The sequence below is a fragment of the Schistocerca piceifrons genome, chromosome 3 (assembly GCF_021461385.2).
Source record: "Schistocerca piceifrons isolate TAMUIC-IGC-003096 chromosome 3, iqSchPice1.1, whole genome shotgun sequence".
NCBI classification, from domain to species: domain Eukaryota; kingdom Metazoa; phylum Arthropoda; class Insecta; order Orthoptera; family Acrididae; genus Schistocerca; species Schistocerca piceifrons.
The window spans coordinates 533,118,693-533,137,865 of record NC_060140.1 but is presented as its reverse complement, the minus strand read 5'-3'; the positions used below and the strand labels follow the sequence as shown (position 1 = coordinate 533,137,865).

At 37.9% G+C, this 19,173-nt stretch overlaps 2 protein-coding genes across 2 annotated transcripts in view; one reads left to right on the top strand and one right to left on the bottom strand.

Moving 5' to 3' along the window:
* LOC124789978 (copine-8-like) overlaps nt 1-19,173 on the top strand; it is a 232,275-nt gene that overhangs the window by 199,783 nt on the left and 13,319 nt on the right. The window lies entirely within an intron of this gene.
* Nucleotides 6,595-19,173, bottom strand: part of LOC124789980 (large neutral amino acids transporter small subunit 1) — a 361,571-nt gene continuing 348,992 nt past the window's right edge. The window contains exons 11-12 of the mRNA XM_047257523.1: nt 16,908-16,963; nt 6,595-8,376 (exon numbers count right to left, since the gene is read on the bottom strand). Of these exons, the coding sequence (XP_047113479.1) occupies nt 8,374-8,376; nt 16,908-16,963 (59 nt within the window). The 3' untranslated portion in view covers nt 6,595-8,373. The remainder of the gene's footprint in view (nt 8,377-16,907; nt 16,964-19,173) is intronic.

The window sequence follows — 19,173 nt, the reverse complement described above, 5'->3', positions numbered from 1 at the left end:
GGATAGCCAGTGGGCAACTACAGAGTGAAAAAATACATATGTATACAAAAGTTAAAAAATATCAAACAGTGTATTTTTTATTTTTTTTTTTATTTTTGTTAATAATTTGGGTCTAACAGCCAAATCAGCTCATGGTGTATACGTGAACAAGGAAAAAAATTCCCGGTTAAAAATACACTTTCTGCCAGGTGACAGTATCAGTTCCCTTATCAATCCTGTGAATGGTTATGGTTTTATACCCGGGGGTACAATATCCCGGCACTTTAAATAACGAAACTCAGGGAAAAAGACACGTTTTGGAAACATCTTTGATGTGTAGCAACATGTACGATGCGTATTTTCGTATTATGAAAGTATACACTGGTGTTCCACCAAACACCGCATGTTACTTTCCGAATCATTGAAATTGAGATTTCGATGCGCTTTTGTAGCTTATGTCACGTAATCTCGCCAGCCGATGACAGCGGATATTCAGAGCATAGTACACGTGTAGTCAGCCAACAGTAACACCATTGTTACGTAGCACGAACACACAAACAGGGACAGTTAATAGTTTAAATTAATATACATAGTATTGCTACAAGAAAAGCAAAGTTTTCACATATAATATTATTCTCAAGCTGCAAGAGAAGCCAAGCTTTCACATATACTGTTGATCTTTTTTGCGCGTGTTACACTTTAAGATATATCACACAAATGTGCCAGTAAAATTTTTAATAATGACAAATGTCTGAGGGTTCAAAATTCTTCTACATGGCGCGTTACCAAAGAGTTGATTTTTAAATGAGAATCAAACGCTCTGTGATTTAATAAATTCATAGTACATTCTTGCACTTAGTTCAACTTACGTAAAAGGATATTTACTTTGAAAGGAACGCTTTACAAACCACTATTCATTTTCCCGCGACCTGTTGGAAATAGGTTTGTTTCAGTAGTTGCCAGAAAGCGCGGATAACAGGCGACACCGCGCTTGGGTGGCTATCATGACGTAGGGTTGGGTCTGGTCGTTTTGGGGGAAGAGACCAAACAGCGAGGTCATCGGGTTGGGGAAGGAAGTCGGCCGTGCCCTTTCAAAGGAACCATCCCGGCATTTGCCTGGAGCGATTTAGGGAAATCACGGAAAACCTAAATCGGGATGGCCGGACGTGGGATTGAACCGTCGTCCTCCCGAATGCGAGTCCAGTGTGTTAACCACTGCGCGACCTCGCTCGGCATCATGACGTAGGAAGCCCGTATGTACGTACGTGTAAAACATTGAAAGATCGTACATTATGTCATAAAAGAAACAAGACATCAGAGGATACTGCAAGAGCATCGGAATTTCGTGAACAATATTAAAATGTGTACATTTAAAGTGCATACTTAAAGTGGACATTCGTATGTCCGGATTCCCAATGATATAGACCTCGACACGATATTAACCTTTCCAGTGTGGTTTTCGGGATGTAAATTTTCTTGGAGCACAAGTACTGTATTATATCATGTTTGGTTCTTTATTGTGACATAATGCCATGCGTGCTACAAAATGAAAACGTGCACTTGAAATGCATCGAACAGTTGAAATTAGCCAGTACTGTGGAACTAAACATTTCGTTTCAAATACATTGACTGCCTCTGCGGAAAAGGTTAACAAAAGTCAAATTTCCTTAGCAAACAGACAAAAATAACTTCATTGTTCCACAAGGCGAATAATGCTTGACTGTCAGAAAGGTGGAAATAAAATAAAATCTGAAAGTAATGACATATTTTAGCCTTCCGTAAATATGTGAATGTGTTTTAATTCATTCTGGCCACATATCAGTTTTGTTTTCATTTGACGTGAGAGTAAATGAAGGGCAAACAGCAAAATCACTAAACATTTCTTTCTGCGAAAGAATCTATTACCTCATCAAAGTTCGTCAAACGTTTTGCTACATGAAAAATCGAAACGTTATCTAATACTAAAAACGCCGTTAATACAAATAATACCCAATACTGGTGTAGTTTCTCGATCTGATTACGTCTATTTTGTCACTGTCTGCTAGATAAAACAAAATAGGCCTTTCTAATATGGCTGCAATTTTGTAACACACCAAATAAACGTGACTGTTTTGGCACAAATGGCCATTTTTATAACACGGCAGAATATAATCCACGAAGTACCAATATAAAATGCCTATTAGGCCTACTACAAGCAAAAAGCTTTATGTTAGGAAATAGTTTCACATTTCATTCATACGCACCAGCTTCTCAAGCATGAGATCGAAAAGTAGTATTACGAAATTTTTATGTAAATATGGAATCGTCTTATTCTTCCATAATTTGTGTGATGTCCCTGTTTCTTCTCCTTCCTCGTTCTAACAATCTTGTCATCACCACTTCTGTAGCTACTCCTGCCATTATCAAAATTTGTCCAGCGATGAACTTCACAAACGCTGTCAGAATCACAGGTTTAGTTATCCCGCGATTATTTTCCGGTTGGGCGTTATTACGTATTCGGATAACACATTTTCCGCGTTACTTCCGGACTAGAACTTACGCGTCTCCTAATCAGGGACTTTACAGCTAGTCTTACAAGTGTAGCCATCTGGCCAAAAATTTTCTGACAAAATTTTATTTTCTTGGATACACCGAGAAGATAATACGTAATCTTTCTCGCCTGTTATTCCTGTTAGTCGTTTATTTCCATTCTGGTAGTCTGAATCTATGGATTTCGCTAGTAATTATAACAAAGCTGCTCATTTGCAAACCCGATCAACCACATAATCAGCGAGCGATTGGCATTCATCCGTTTACTCCCTCAGCTCGTACTGCCCCGCCCCCTTTTGTCTGCGGAAAGTTTATTTCTAGATGCGACGAGGATTCTCCTCACAGAGACATAACGTACACTATGCATGCATTCAAGTCAACTTATGATTCATTTAGAAATCAACTTAAAATGTGCTCAAAAATGTTCAAAAACCAACAGCGAAGCGTTTCAAAATCCTATGAATAATCGATAGACAAAAGTGCACTGGGTGCTAGGCGCTTTGTGAAACAAGTTTTTTTTTTTTCCTCAAGAATATGAATTTGGCGCCCCCTTCTTCCGGTAGCATCTAGCTGCTTGCTGCGACTGCTTGCACAGCCAACAGCCAGAAGCGGAAGACTCTATTACTCATACGTAACTCAACTGCGCATGCGGATGAGCCCGTGCGTAACTGCTAAAACATGTAAACAGTTGCGACTTCACGCTCATTGGAGGCAATTTGTTGTTATGAATCAGTGCATAGTCTCCCTAAAGCCTTTGACACATTTTCAATTGGCAGACGCTTGCATGAGCACTGTGCGTCATTGTTGTATATGGCGCATTTCCTTTGCAATTTAAGTTATTTTCGTTTTTTTCTCTCGTTAATGTTTTATGGTTGAAGTATTATTCTGTAGTAGCGGGATACAGTAATATCCTTTGTTAGAGTATCGGTTCTTACCAGTCACAATTACGAAAATTTAACTGAAAACTCAAACAATGAAAAATTCCCGGACTTCTAAAAATATCCCGTGTTTTTCCCGGATCTCCCGGGTCTTATACACTCTGGAGCTGTATACAGATGAATTTGGAATTGTAATTTTTGCATCACTGGACTGAGTCTCTTTGGTATCCACATCTATACCCAGCAAGCAATCTTAAGGTGTGTGGTGGAGGTTACTTTGTGTAACATTGTCCCTTTTTGTGTTCTAGTCACATATGGTTCACAGGAAGAGTGATTGCTGGTAGCATTCATGTGGGCTTGAATCTCTAATTCTATCTTCATGATGCTTTCACAAGATATACTTGGAGGAAGCAATATGTGGGTTGACTCTTCTAGGACTGTACATTCTTGGAACCAACATGATTGAGAACACCTCTCTTTCAGTGTCTGACACTGAAGTTGGGTGAGCATCTCTGTGATGTTTTCATGCTTACTAAATGAATCTGTAACAAAATGTGCTGCTCTTCTTCGGATCTTCACCATTTCCTCTATCAGTCCTGTCTGTATGGCATGGATCCCATGACAGGCAATATTCAAATATTGGTTGAACGAGTGTTTTACAAGCTTCTTCCATTGTTGATGGACTAAATTTCCTGAGAATTCTTCCAATGAATCTCAGTCTAGCATCTGCCTTACTTGCGATTAATTTTGTGTTGTCGTTCCATTTCAAATCTCTACATGTGCATAGTCCTTGATGTTTTATGGAAGTAACTACTTGCAGTAATTGCTCTGAAATTTTGTAATAGTACAATAAAGGATCTTTTTGTCTTTGTATTCATGGTATGTTACATTTATTTTTAAGGTCAGTTGCCACTCAATGCACCAAGCATCACTTCTCTGCAGGTCTTCCTGCGTTTTGGCATTTTGTTACTTTCACATCTGAAGACCACTTCTCCATTCAGAATGCCATTATGTGTTCTGTTTGCTAGAAACTCTTAGGTTCCGGCAACACAATTGGTCTGATGTTTACTTCCTTAGGTGGCAGTGCAGAACTGTATTAGATGCCTTTTAGAAGTTAAGGAAATAGGTTCTACCTGGGTGCCTGTATCTATTGCTTTCTGCATTGGAAGCAATATATTAAATGAGTCAACTGCCACCCTAAATACCGAGCGAGGTGGCGCAGTGGTTAGACACTGGACTCGCATTCAGGAGGACGACGGTTCAATCCTGCGTCCGGCCATCCTGATTTGGGTCTTCCGTGATTTCCCTAAATCACTCTAGGCAAATGCCGGGATGGTTCCTCTGAAAGGGCACGACCGACGTCCCTCTCCATCCTTCCGTAATCCGATGAGACCGATGACCACGCTGTCTGGTCTCCTTCACCAACCAACCATCCTAAATAGTAAATTATCTGTGTTGTATATTTCTTATCAGTAGACAATTACAAAATTTTACAATGAAACCTGGAAAGCTACCACAATTTGTAGTTTTAAGACATGTCTAATCAGTGCTCAAAACACCATAATGAAGTAATGCAAAAATTTAATCATGATGATGATTTTAATGCTTTTTTAAATTAGAAAGAACAGATTTAGCACTACATGAGACACCATGTATCAACATTACTTTCCACAAATTCCATTTAAATGAGAAGACTTAAGGGTGGTTACAATATATCTCTCAAATTAGCTGTTTACCCTTATTAATGCTAGTATTGTCATACTACCAGAATCTTTCACGTAACAGAAAACCTGCGCATCTAGGAAATAAAACACTACCAGCTGCATTTTTTCATTAATTGGCACCTCACACTTAGCATATGTGCAGTTATACCCATGATTACGTATCATGGGGACTTAATGATTTAATTTTTAGGGATTTGGAAACAGGCCCTCTGCTGAAGTGTGAACTGTGAAACAAGCACTTTCACTATCAGTTACTGTTCATTCAGATGACATAGTGGAACTATTGCAAATAAAGTGTAACTATTACTTTTTAAAAAATATATTTTTAGATTGCTCACGTTCTTGTTATATTTGTTGGCAACACATTAAAAAATTTAGCACCAGTATGTGTAATTACTGTTTGACATTTGAGAAGAAATATAATTTCACTATGAAAACTGCTTTTTTGAAAATAGAATGCTACCCAGTTTGCGCAAAACTGGTAGTTACAAACACTAAAAATCGTAACATGTAATATCCCGAAAGAGGCAACAACATGTGCTTAACATCTCTACAATTTTCTGTAGGCTTACATTCAACCCTAAACATTATTTTCTAAATCAATAATAATTTAGACTACGCATATTGTACTAACACCTTCATATTACTGTAAGCGAAGTTTATAAGCCAGAGGTCAGCTAAGCCTTCTTTGGGTGGAAATTTAATGTTACATATAATATATTGGTAATATAGGGCATCCATGCTAGATGTATACAAAAACATTTGTTTATATTTCAGTGCCTATTAATGTTTACAGGTTTATTTCTCCAGCATTGTACACAGGAGCTCAGACATTTTTATGTCCATTTGTACAGTTCAGTGTGGACACCATTTATAGCTCGACAGATATGCGAATGGCACTCCACTTCTCTCCACACATTTATAAGCATGACAGTGTTACGGCCTCACTGCAGCATAGATCTGTTTTCTCAAATCCTTGTTCTGTATGCAGTGTCCTTGATAAAACCCCAGGCACTGAAATCCACTGAAGTCAGATCGGGAGACTAAAGGGGCCAGGATGTGGGGACCCTACTCATTTTCCCCCTCTTCCAGTCAAATGCTAAGAAAACATCTCTTGGAGGATTGGGGGGGGGGGGGGGGGGTGTCAGTACCGTTCGGTTGGAATATGTCGTCGAGATGTGTGTGCCCAGTGATGTGCTTGTGCCTTGAGACTCAGTGCTGTTCATGAAATGATGAGGATCACAGCTTGGAGATTGCATCTATTGACTGCATATTTACCCAACAACATAAAATATCGAGTTCTGAGGTGTGTATAGCTGTAGGCTGAATACCCTTTATTGTGGCAAGGGTCTTTATACATTGTGGACAGCTATCCAGGATGAAATCTCATTCACTTGTAATTATACTCATAATTATACTTTAAGCAGAGAAAATTATAGAAATTACTACAAAGGAAAAAGGGGAAAAATAGCAAGTAAAAAATGTTTAGTTATTAATCTTTATTTTATTTGCACTATCCTCCCATTTCTAATTTTGTTTTGTATCTCAGTCGTTATGAACACATTGTGATATTCTGCCACTGGAAATGTATGGCAGTTTATACAGATATATATATGTACTTTTTTTATCCATTGTGTATGTATTGTCCCTTTTCCTCTTATTACAAAACAGAATACATCTACATTTCAGAGTTTCAGCTCCATCCATTGGTTGTGTCTTTCAATTAAATATTTACAGTACTGAACAAAGTTTACAAAAATATATATTTCAAATGTGAACAGTAAATTCCATTCAGCTTGAGGCACTAGGCCAACAATAAAACATTTGTTTGCAGTTATAAATAAAAAATTTATTGGTGTATCCCAAAATTCAGAATTTTGTTGGCATTAAATTACACTCAGGAACCATTAACATTTGTAACCAACCACAAAACAAAATACACGCAAAGCATGTCAAAAAGTTACACTTAAGATACCCTCACAATGCTAATAACAAATGGGCATTTCTTAATATGCAATCTTCAGTTACATTACAATATGCACGTTTCTGGGTGTGTGATTTACAATTTAGTATTGTCTGAGCTATGAGTAGTAGTGTGAAAGCATTGACATATAAGTACTTTCATAGTAATGATTGAAGTTTGTGACTGGAGAATGTTTGGTTGGAACTGTGTGTTTTTAAAATAAAGCGTACAGCAGTTCTCAAAATTTAAAAAAACAGTTACAGTTGCACCATGTACCGGTACAAACATTGAGCCAATTGCATATATGCAAAAGGAAATGCAAGTTTCACTGCCATCCAGGAATAGCAGACTTAAAGCTCATACAGTAATTTTGGGGAATATGCAATTACAATGAAGATGATGCAAACTTTAACACTGCCCCTCATAAAGCAAATGGACTTCCAAGTTAAAAAATACAATCCTTGATATTGTGTTTCACATATTCCTTGTTCTCCTTTGCTAAGTAATCTTACAACATAAAAACATCACCACTTGTTTCTTTTAAAAGCATTCTTAAAATCACATTTTACATACAATTAGAAAATACAAATAAAATAAAACTATCAGGAAGAATTCTGTACACATGGAGTATTTCAACTTATATGAAACATGATATGAGTGATTACACAGAAAATCACATTGATTTAGTGCAACTCATCATTCAGTAGTAATCTTCATGCACCAGTACATTTCTGTACTTACAATCCTAGCCTACATAATATTACTTTACAGTCCACAATTTCTGAGTATTTCAGAAACATCAACAAGTCACATCACACTTGAGTCTTATGTGCAACTGTTAAAAATATACAGCCAATTATGTATTGTCAATCATCTGCAACAAGGTGGTTATTCTTGATTGAAGAGAGAAGTGAAATGAACATAAGCTGCTATTTTAAAATACTAAATTTAATTAAATCTTATACCTCACATCCACACATTGATGAAAAGGGTAGAGAAGGGAGGACAAGGTTTGTCTGGGAAATAATGAAGAATGGTAATAAATAGTTTAAAAATGATACTTCCAATGAAGTCAATTTGACAACCTGACATATCCACATTTATACTTTTCTTTTTGTAAACAGGGACATTCTGGCAATACTCACTCACTCACTCTCATTCTTTCTTATCTTCTCTCTTCAAGCAAGTTGCACCATCAGCTCATATCATTGCCTTTTTGGTCCACAACTCTGATTTTATACCTGAGCTGGCTTCTGTGCACCAACAACCATCATGAGTTTCTGTGCAAGATGTGTTGCCGCTACTGCAAGAAAAAGGAGAAAATTAAGGGTTTAGAGTAGCATACAGAGATGAGCCTTAGAGTTCATTTCTGAAACATATGATTGCTTTGTAGTAAATGTTAACATTTTCTTGCAACTGATCTGTATTAACTGCTTAAATGAGTGGCTTGATTATCAGTGGAAGTGAAGTTGTAAGACATCATATTAAAAATGAATTGGAAATTTTTCTAAAATACATCTTCACCTCATACTGAAACTGTGCAAAGCTGGGACTACCTGTTTTTTTTTTCTTCAGTGTAGGTGACAGAATGTTCAGGTTAACCACAAAGTTTTGATCTTCCAAGGATATGCTAGTTTTGAATTAATATTGTCAGGTTTTATACAATTTTATGTCCTCTTAGATGGTTCCTTGGTGTACAGACCAAGTGAGCTGCTTAATTTAATACTTTCTTTTTTAATAATGGATTTTAAATGTGTTACTTACGCATATATAAAACAGTCTGACAATGTTACCATCAAATTAAAATATCCAACAACTGTTAGAATACTTTTGTGTGTGTGTGTGTGTGTGTGTGTGTGTGTGTGTGTGTGTGGTGAAGATCTAAGTTATTGTGCTTTGACAACAATCATTACAAAGTGGCAGAAAAGAATAACTGACCATAAGAGTCACAGAGCAGCATGCTCATTACTTTGCCTGCATTTGGCTTATGTACACATCATCTTAAAAAAGTTTAAGCAACAAATTGTTGTGCTGCAATCTCTTGGACACAAACATCACTACAAACTGCACATTTGCTCATTCCTTTGTTTTGTTTGTTTGAGGGTGTAAAATCAACTAAGGTCATGCATTCCCATTTCATAACCTTGGTTCATCAAGAAGTAAAAAGGAACTATTCGTTAAACCCAATTTATGGATGGAAAGCGAACTAAGAACAATGAATTCCTCATGGAGAAAGGTCCATAAAATACACTGTAGAGACAGTGGAGGTCCCAAACCAAAGAGTAAATGTCCTTCATCATATTGCTAAGCCAAATAAAAAAAACAATGAGCACAAAGTGGTGGGGGATCACCAAATTACAAATGGCGATGGCTAAAACAATGCCCAATATACAATCTAGCTAAAATAATCTCCTCTTGGTAGAGGGTCAAATGAGGTTCACCAAGCCGCTGGGAGAGGTTCAATTCCTCAGAGCTTGTTCCTTTGAAGAGAAGACCCGTGGTGGTGCCAAAATTACACCACCTGCTGGCAGACAGCAACACAGAGATCATCCAAAGGGATGAAAGACCTAGTGGACTGAGGTAGGAGGACTGCATGAAGTACTATCACTAAGTTCCACCTGAAGTTTGAATCCAGAGTAGTTTCCTTAGGAAGTGAGTGAATTCCAAGATGAATATGGGCCACTGCATTTAAGCCAAGGTGGTAAAGGGTTCCCATACATCAAGAACAATGGTAGGTAGCTTGAAGTTAAGCTGCCAGAGCAATAGCCCAAAGCCAACTCCGGGAGGTAACAGAAGGAGAACGTGCTCCATACTGGTGATCAAGGAAGCCACCGAAGAATGAGGCGTATGATCGGTGGCCAGGCATGGCAGACAAATAGCATGTGTACCTCCTGAGAACAACATCATGTCGGTATGGCAGCAGTAGTTTAGTAGCTTCTTTATAGAGGCTGTTGACCAGGCTCATGTAAAAGTGCCAGTGGCCAATAGATTCCACGGTGGTGGATTGTATTAAGGTGGCATAAAATGGATGGACATGCAGATGCATTAACAAAACACCTATAGTCTAGTTTCAAACAAAGGAGGGTGGTCTTATCCACACCCCCAAAAGGATCTCCTCTCTTAAAATTCTCTTGGAAGAAATTTGATCTCTCCATTTAAAAGAGACCTATGATCAGTCATGTCCATAGCTCTCCCATGTCTTTAATTATTGCTGCCATTCAGGCCCCACCCACAAAAACATTGCATCTATTACATTATTCCTGCTCATTCCATTCTTTTCCAGGTTGGCTACACTCAGCCAACCTGTAGAATCAATTTTCATAGATCTGACTACTTTGCCTCCCAATGAATTTTCATCTGACACTTTCAGCCTGAATATCCCCACTGACGTAATGATATAGGTCACTGTGGAAGCTTATTACAGATCATTTACATTGTGTAATTTGTAATACGTACTCCTTCAGTGCAGGATGATGATATCATCATACAATATGTGGTGTCCAGATTTTGTACAATAAACAATGACAATTTTCAAACAATGATCTCGTCAGTATGTTTCCCAACTGGAGGCTGTATAGTCAAAATCCTCCTTTTACTGGAGTTGTGGACAAGTTATTTTGTACACACGTTGAGACACTGCTGTAGCCTTAAGTACCTACCTCTTAACACTAGAATGGCAGCGTTTCTGAAAATCATAAAATGCCATGAAATATTTTCATATTCGACTTGAACAAGTACTTTATTTTAGCTGATGTACAGTGTCAAAATTTTAACTTTACACACTTCCTCTAGCCCAGGAAAATAGAACAAATCAGATGCTTCTTTTGCATTATGTGTGGTCTAGAATGGACCTTAGGTAGCTTACAAAAGTACCATTTGTTCATGGGCAGTTCCTGAGAAAACCCCAAAGAAAATGATTTTTTGGTACAAGAAAGTACCAACTATGGGGATGGACACTTCTGAAATTACTACTCATGGAAAATCCTTGAAATTTTTATCATATAGTCTTAAGACGATATTCTTGGGGAATTTTCAGTTTTTTTTTAATATCATTATCCATTACTTACATACGTAATGTCCAATCTGAGGTGTAATTGTAGTTATAACTGGCATAGTGAACACATGGCAGTGGTTCTGAGGTCACCAAACTATGCTTTTAAATCACTATTTTCTCCACCAATAAAACTTTATGACACCCTGTCTCTCTACAATGGACACTTGACATCTATATAAATATGCCTGAAGTAGCATTGCAGTGACAAAAAAGGGGTGAAAAGGTTCTCAACATGCCTGAAAATAACTTAAAATGACTGTTGAAAGGTATGTAAAACTGGAATGATGGCAAAACCAGTAAAATATTTCTAACAGTTTTATCTTAAGATAAAAGTAATAAGCCAGGCGTTTTCAATGAATTGGTATAAATGAGCAAAGTATACAGGATCAATGGAAAGCAAACGATTTTGTGTTATCCTTATATTATGCATAGTTATGTCAAAGTATGTAAATAAACTGTTAAAACTTTACTGACTTTGTTTTTCAAAGCAGCACACCAAGCTGTAATGGCGAAAAGAAGGAACCAGTAGGAAAATGCTCTTATTGGAGCACTAAAGGCGAATATCTGTCCCCTTATAAGACACTGACAGAAAAGTAGGGAGCCAGCTGCCTAAGTTCTCATTATGCCTACCTTACGAACAATTTTGGTGGGGTAACATATTCACACTTTTTTGTGCTGAAAGAGAGTAGCAGAGAGACAGTGATGGTGGAGGAGAGAGGAGAGAGGAGACAGTGCCAGTGGGAGAGAAAGAGAGGAGGCATGGTGGTCTGTGATAGTGGTAGTAAAAGAGGAAGAGAGATAGAAGCAGTGGGAGCAAAAGAGAGTGGAGGCTTGGGACAGGGGTGGGGGGGTTTAGACCCTCCCAGACTGGCAAACTTTAATTCGTAGGTATAGTGGAGGGCGCATTTTGGACTGAATTTTAAACACATAGTTGTAGAGGGCAAAAAAAGTTGACTCCTCAGAATTTTTGAGCTTCTAAGGCAGTGGGAAAGAAAGAATACATCAATGGGAGGAAGAGAAGACATTGGAAGGAGGGGGAGGGGGGGGGGGGGCATAGATAGTGGCTGTGAGAAGAAACTGTTGACTTTGAAGGCTTAAGTACACAGAGAAATTGGGACAAAGGATTTACAAGTATAATCTTCCATATTAAAAGAGTGTGAATAAGTTCGCATGCCAAAATTTTTTGTGAGCTAGGTAGAATGAGGATTGAGATTGAAGCAACTGGCTCCCCACTTTTCTATCAGTCTTTTAAAGAGGAACATCTTTGCTTTTCCACTGGTTATGTACTTCCTTATTTCAGGATGAAAATGCCTTACCTATGTATTGTTGCTCATGGTAACAATCTGACACCACTGTAATTTCTCTTCTGGATATATGTAAATAATCCAATAACAAGTTTCATAAACTTTAGGCTTTCATACATTAACTTTTTTATAGAAACTTCTAGACATATTTAGTGTATGTGGTCCATATCATACTCCCACTTATTCCACACCCAACTTTGTTGTTCTTTTAAATCAAGTCATTGGAATCTGCTAGATACACTTAGCATAGGTAATTTCAGTTTTACATACACATTTTCTGCACACGATTTTGTGGGACTTTACACAGTTGTTGCTGGCCCTGTTGCTTTTGGAGAGGCTGATATGGCACTTCAATTTTCTGCATGATTTTGGCCCCATATCCTCTTCTTTTATCTGTTCTCCTTCCTGCTCTTTCGTTCCCTCGAGTTCATCAGCTGAAGTATGAACTACTTCCTTTTAATTTTCTTGTTCGTTATTATTTTGTAGGTGATCCATGCGTCTGCTGCCTTTGTATCCAACATGGAGTATAAAACATGCATTGCCCATGTCCTACATGCAATATTTGTAGCATATTTATAGGTCATTTGATTTACCACATCCACCTCATACTTTGTTAAAGTGTAGAATATTATCGTTTACAGTTTTTTCTTTCTCTACTACTTTAGCATGTGGTGTACTCTGAAGTATGACATTTTTACTCGTCTTTCCTTGGTACACAGTCTTGGTGCAATCTGTGTTACACAGTCTTGGTGCAATCTGTGTTACACAGTCTTGGTGCAATCTGTGTTACACAGTCTTGGTGCAGGATGTGATGGAGTGTATTTCAACATTTGGCTTTCTTTTATCACATCAGGAATTTCATGACAGATCTTGTTCATTGTACCAATTAATGTTTTCTTTTCCTAGAGATGCTTAGCAAGTTGAAGAGATGAGAAATAAGTTTCTGGTGTCACATTTCTTCCTTGATTTAGAAATAGTTCCTCGAGACGTAGAACGGTGTTTTCTCTGAATGGATGCTTCTCTCTATGCATATCCTCTTTTCTGTGCTAAGGGAAAGCATTACACATATACTTTGTTCTCTGCATGGGTAGCTACCAGAATTTGAGACCATATTTGTTGGGCATCTAATTGAGTGGCCTTTCATCTTGTTTCACTTGATGATAGATGCTCATCTGTGGTTAAATTTTCTTCAAGATGGTAAGAATGAACACTGTTTTCCATTAACTTTCCTCAAATTTCAGACACAAGAACAAATTTGTTGGCTGGCAGCCATTAAGCTTGAATTGATTTTTAATCAAAATGGAGAAATCTGAGAAGCTCCAGAAATCTGATCCTTGCTCTTCAACTTCGATGAAATCAAGCCCCCAAGAATGCGACCGAAGATCACCTGCAGACCTATCTTTTGTTCAAACAACAACAACAACAACATCATGAGTGTATGTGATGGTTATAAAATTTTTCAGTTTGTCACGTAAGATGGTCCAGTCATTGTTTATTACTACATTTCGAGCATTTGATTCTGTGTGTTTCTTCATGAAGCATAGGAATGCTTCATCAAAAATAGGATGGAATGCATTGATGATAGAGTTGTCTACTCATTGGCAAGTGTAAGTAGTGAGACCACCTCTCCCACTTAGTTCCATTCCTAGCGACCATCTTTGTAGAGGCATGCAAGTGGATCTGCTGTGGAAGGTGAGGTGAGGACTGGTGTAGGTCAGTATTTGAATCCTGCTCCATCACTCCATCCTAATTCACAATGTCTTTATCTTCACTTGCCTCTGGTACAAAATCCTCATCTTCATCAGTGAAGTCAATTTCCTATTCAGCCCTGTAATTCTCTAAGAGGTGTAACATTTCTTCATCACAAAGTCCACACTTGAGCGACATGTTCAAACACAGCTTTCATGGACAAAGAACATTACCTGAATGACACAATATAATCTGTGGCAGATGGAAATGTGCCTCTTCCAAAATGCAACAATGAGCAGCAACAAATCTGTATGATTACTAATTGTTTTAACTTCACTGTTGGATTATTTACATGTATCCAGAAGAGAAATTACAGTGGTGTCAGATTGAGCCCTTCTGCCATTCTAAAAATGTCCAAGAAACCAAACATTTTGTAAATCTTAATACATCACCATAAAGAGCAGAAAAAATTAGGGCAAGTCATGTGTTTTCCTGAACCAAGTACAAAAAAAAAAAAATTGGATATGACAAAAGAAAAAAGTATGACAGGGTCTTTTGATCCCATCCGCTGTTCTAGTGACTGGACTAGTCAGAGTTAAAAACAGTATAGATCACCTAAGATAAAAAATTACTAGTGCCATCAGTACAATGAGGACTTCAGTATTCCTTGCCTTATAATTTGGTAAAAATATTTTACAGTATTTGACAGGCTCTGAACGTAGTAAATTGAAGTTTAGCAACTACATCTAATCAGAAGTTCCTTCCGCATGTAGAACCACAGCAGCTTTGAGGACTACAAGCACCAATGGTTCTTTTCTCTCTCCTTTCCACCTAGTTCTGCATCCTATATAGAAGTTAAAAGTTGAAACAATATGACTAATAAATGGATCACAATTTCACATTTTCTGATAAGGAATTTCATGTCTATTCACAACCATTACAAACATGTTATAATAAAACACTGATTTTACACTCCTGTAAATCAAGTTACATAAACAGCTTTAAAAAATTTTGACTAGTAAATAAAATATGTCAACAGGCGCTCCTCTAGTGTAAGACAGAGAGAGAGAGAGAGAGAGAGAGAGAGAGAGAGAGAGAGAGAAGCAGCATCCAGTGGCATGGTTAACAAGTATCAAAATTTATCACGGTAATTGCTATATGACTGAAACCAAGAGAGCTCATCAATATTGGTGATAACAGAAATCATCCAGATCTAAGCACTGTGTCATACCATCCACACACATCATTTCTGCCACTTTCACTGGAGAGTATAAGAAACAAGCATCACTCTTCACAGTGAGAGTAATGGGAAGCAAAGAGTTAAGCACCATCATCATTGTAAAATATATACAGACCTAAAAAATCAATGAAACCTCCTGTAATAAAAGTTGCCTTTTTCTCTCTAAGGAAGAACTGTGCATGGAACCCTTTGTATACAAAGAAATGGTCTGTGTATTTTCACACAATATCATGAAAAGAATATATTGCTACTCACCACATAATGGAGATGTTCAGTCCAAGTCAGGCACAACAAAGAGACTGCTAAAGAAGTAAGCTTTCAGTCTTTTGGCCTTCTGAACAAACAATACATACATACATGCACATTGTACATAAACACGTGAATGTGTGTGTGTGTGTGGGGGGGGGGGGGGGGGGCGAAAACTTACTTGTTTAGCAGTCTTTTCTTGTGCCTGTCTGTGACTCAACATCTCCAATATATGTCGAGTGACAATCTATCATTTTCATAATACTGTCATTATTCCATCCTGGGTTTTCCAATGTTTTATTTTCACATAAAATATTCTGTTGGACTTACATGAGCATTAAAAGATACCACTATAGTTGCTAAATAATCATAGAATTAAAAGGTTAGCAAGAGCTGGAGCAAACACATTATTTGGCCAAGTATTCTATATGTATTAGTTCGGGACTAGGGATCTCAGAAGCGAAGAAAATGTGTGTGAATAGCACATCTATTAGACTATTCACATATTTATGAAAATAGTTAGTAAAATTATTTTATTCATTTATTTGTTCATTAAAGCAGCACTGGTGTTAACACATGGAGGAAATGGCATCAAAACCACAAGTAGTGTTTATTAACTTGCTGAGCCAAAAGCAATACATTAGTGTGCTGTACTTCAAGCTCTCTACTGTACTTCTATTCTAAAACACAAGCAGCCAGCAATAAGTCAGTAGTCAGGATGTAGTAATATCACTCTAATAAGAATTAGGTCAGTAAAAATGCCAGAAAGAGTAAGTGAATATGAACACAACTACAGATTCTCCTGTAACAAAGTTTAGTGCTTTGCTAGTGTTAGAAATAATAGGTGCCAGTACATCACCAAGTGCTCCCAAGTGTAGAAATTTTCATTACCTATACAAAGGTTGACAGAGAAAAGTGAAGAACAGATGGTGCTCCCATGCAGTAGTCACATTTTTCACTTTGTACTTTCCTTACAAAGAAAGAAAAGTAATGTTAGTGGATAACAGAATGACTCAGTACTGGTCTGCTGACATCACTTTAATTTGTAACTCAAAAGCAGGCTCACAACAGTTCATTCTGTTGTTCAGCTAGCTAACTTTGTTACTTTATTTATTCTACAATATGTTCATGGTGCAGGATCTATGCCTGATGTTACAGTTTAATGGTTTATGACAAGCTCAACAGCATATTGAGAAATAAGTAGTAATTAAAGGTGTAAAAGAAATTTTGAGCCATTCTGTTGTATTAAGCGGAGATACATTAAGTGTTATCAAAAATGCGGAAATAAATTTAAAAAAAACCTTTGACTGTGGCCGAACAACAACCATGAGTTTTTGGAGGCAATGTGTTGCAGCACCTGGAAAAAGAAATAACCAGAAACATCTAACTTTCTTAGAAAAATTGAGAACTTAAAAATTAGGATGGCACAACTTAAAAATAAAGGAACAGCCAATATACCATGAAATTAAATACTGTTAAGAACAAAAATCATAATATTAAGACATAGATATCAGTACTTAAAATGAACATAAAAAAAAGAAATTCCATAATATTCCCTCCCATCAGTCTGTCTTATGATACTGGCATGTTGCTCTAGAAGGCAACTACTACATTCGGCAACTTCCAGTTTTTCATATTTCCATGCCACTACCACGAAAAAAAAACACTAGTGACCATTCGTGCTGCTCTTCTTTGTATATGTTAATATCTCTCTAAGTTTTACAGCAAATGTCAAATATATTCTGAAAGTACAGCATGTGGGAGGATTAAAGCAATCTCAAGTTCAGTGCTTCCCAATTAGACTGTTCCACATGCTTATTAATTGAGATAAAAGGTTAGAATAAGAGAATGTGGTTAGATGAGTGGCTACTATCTGCAATTATGTACATGTAACTTGTTTGAAGTGCAAAATATTGTGGTGATTTAAACCAACATCATAGTTCTCTGTGAAATTATTCACTGCATGAATCATAACATCTATGCCAGAAAACCATTGACCCATTAGAAATTATTCATATGCCATAGGCACAAAAATTTGTTTGCTTTAATTATGGTAAGAGATCAATGAGGTATTTTTTGGATCAAGCTATTGACTCTTTATGTACTTCCAATAGATAACAGATAAATAATTGACGGATATACACACATCAAAAAAAGTTTTGCAGCACCTCGGTTCCAGAACCTGTACAGAAAATTGGAATAGAGACCAACATAAACATCATTTCCACCCTTTTTATTGCTCATGAAAACCACACATTGCATGTTGTACCACCATACAGCGAGACCTTCAGAGGTGGTGGTCCAGATTGGTGTACACAATGATACCTCTAATAACCAGTAGTACGTCCTCTTGCATCGATGCGTACCTGTATTCATTGTGGCATACTATCTACAAGTTCATCAAGGCACTGTTGGTCCAGATTGTCCCACTCCTCAACGGCGATTCGGCGTAGATCTCTCAGAGTGGTTAATGGGTCACATTGTCCATGAACAGCTCTTTTCAATCTATACGAGGCATGTTCAATAGTGTTCATATCTGGAGTATGTACTGGTCACTCTAGTCGAGTGATGTCATATCCTGAAGGAAGTCATTCACAAGATGTGCACAATGGGGGCACGAACTGTCATGCATGTAGACGAATGCCTCGCCAATATGCTACCAATATGGTTGCACTATCAGTCGGAGGATGGCCTTCACGTATTGTACAGCCATTATGGCACCTTCCATGACCACCATGTCAGCCCCACATAATGCCACCCCAAAACATCAGGGAACCTCCACCTTGCTGCACTCGCTGGACAGTGTGTCTAAGGCATTTCAGCCTGACCAAGTTGCCTCCAAACACGTCTCCAACGATTGTCTGGTTAAGGCATATGCGACACTCATTGGTGAAGAGAACATGATGCCAATCCTGAGTGGTCCATTCGGCATGCTGTTGAGCCCATCTGGACCATGCTGCATAATGTTGTGATTGCAAAGATAGACATTGGGAGCGAAGTTGGGCATAATGCAGCTTACTGCACACAATTTGAGTCATAATAAGACGTCCCACGGCTGCATGAAAAGCATTATTCAACACGGTGACGTTGCTGTCAGGGTTGCTCTGAACCATAATCCATAGATAGTGGTCATCCACTGCAGTAGTAGCCCTTGGGCAGCCTGAGCGAGGCATGTTAGCAACAGTTCCTGTCTGTCTGTATCTCCTCCATGTCCAAACAACATCACTTTGGTTCACTCCAAGACACTTGGACATTTCCCTTGTTGAAAGCCTTTCCTGGCACAAAGTAAAAATGTAAATGCAATCGAACTGCGGTATTGATCATCTAGGTATGGTTGAACTACAGACGAGCCGTGTACCTCCTTCCTGGTGGAATGACTGGACTGATCGGCCGTCGGATCCCCTACATCTAATAGGTGCTGTTTACATCTTTGTGGCGGGTTTAGTGACATCTCTGAACAGTAAAAGGGACTGTGTCTGTGATAGCATAGCCACAGTCAACGTCAATCTTCAGGAGTTCTGGGAACTGGGGTCATGCAACACTTTTTTTGTTGTGTATATTAGGTTG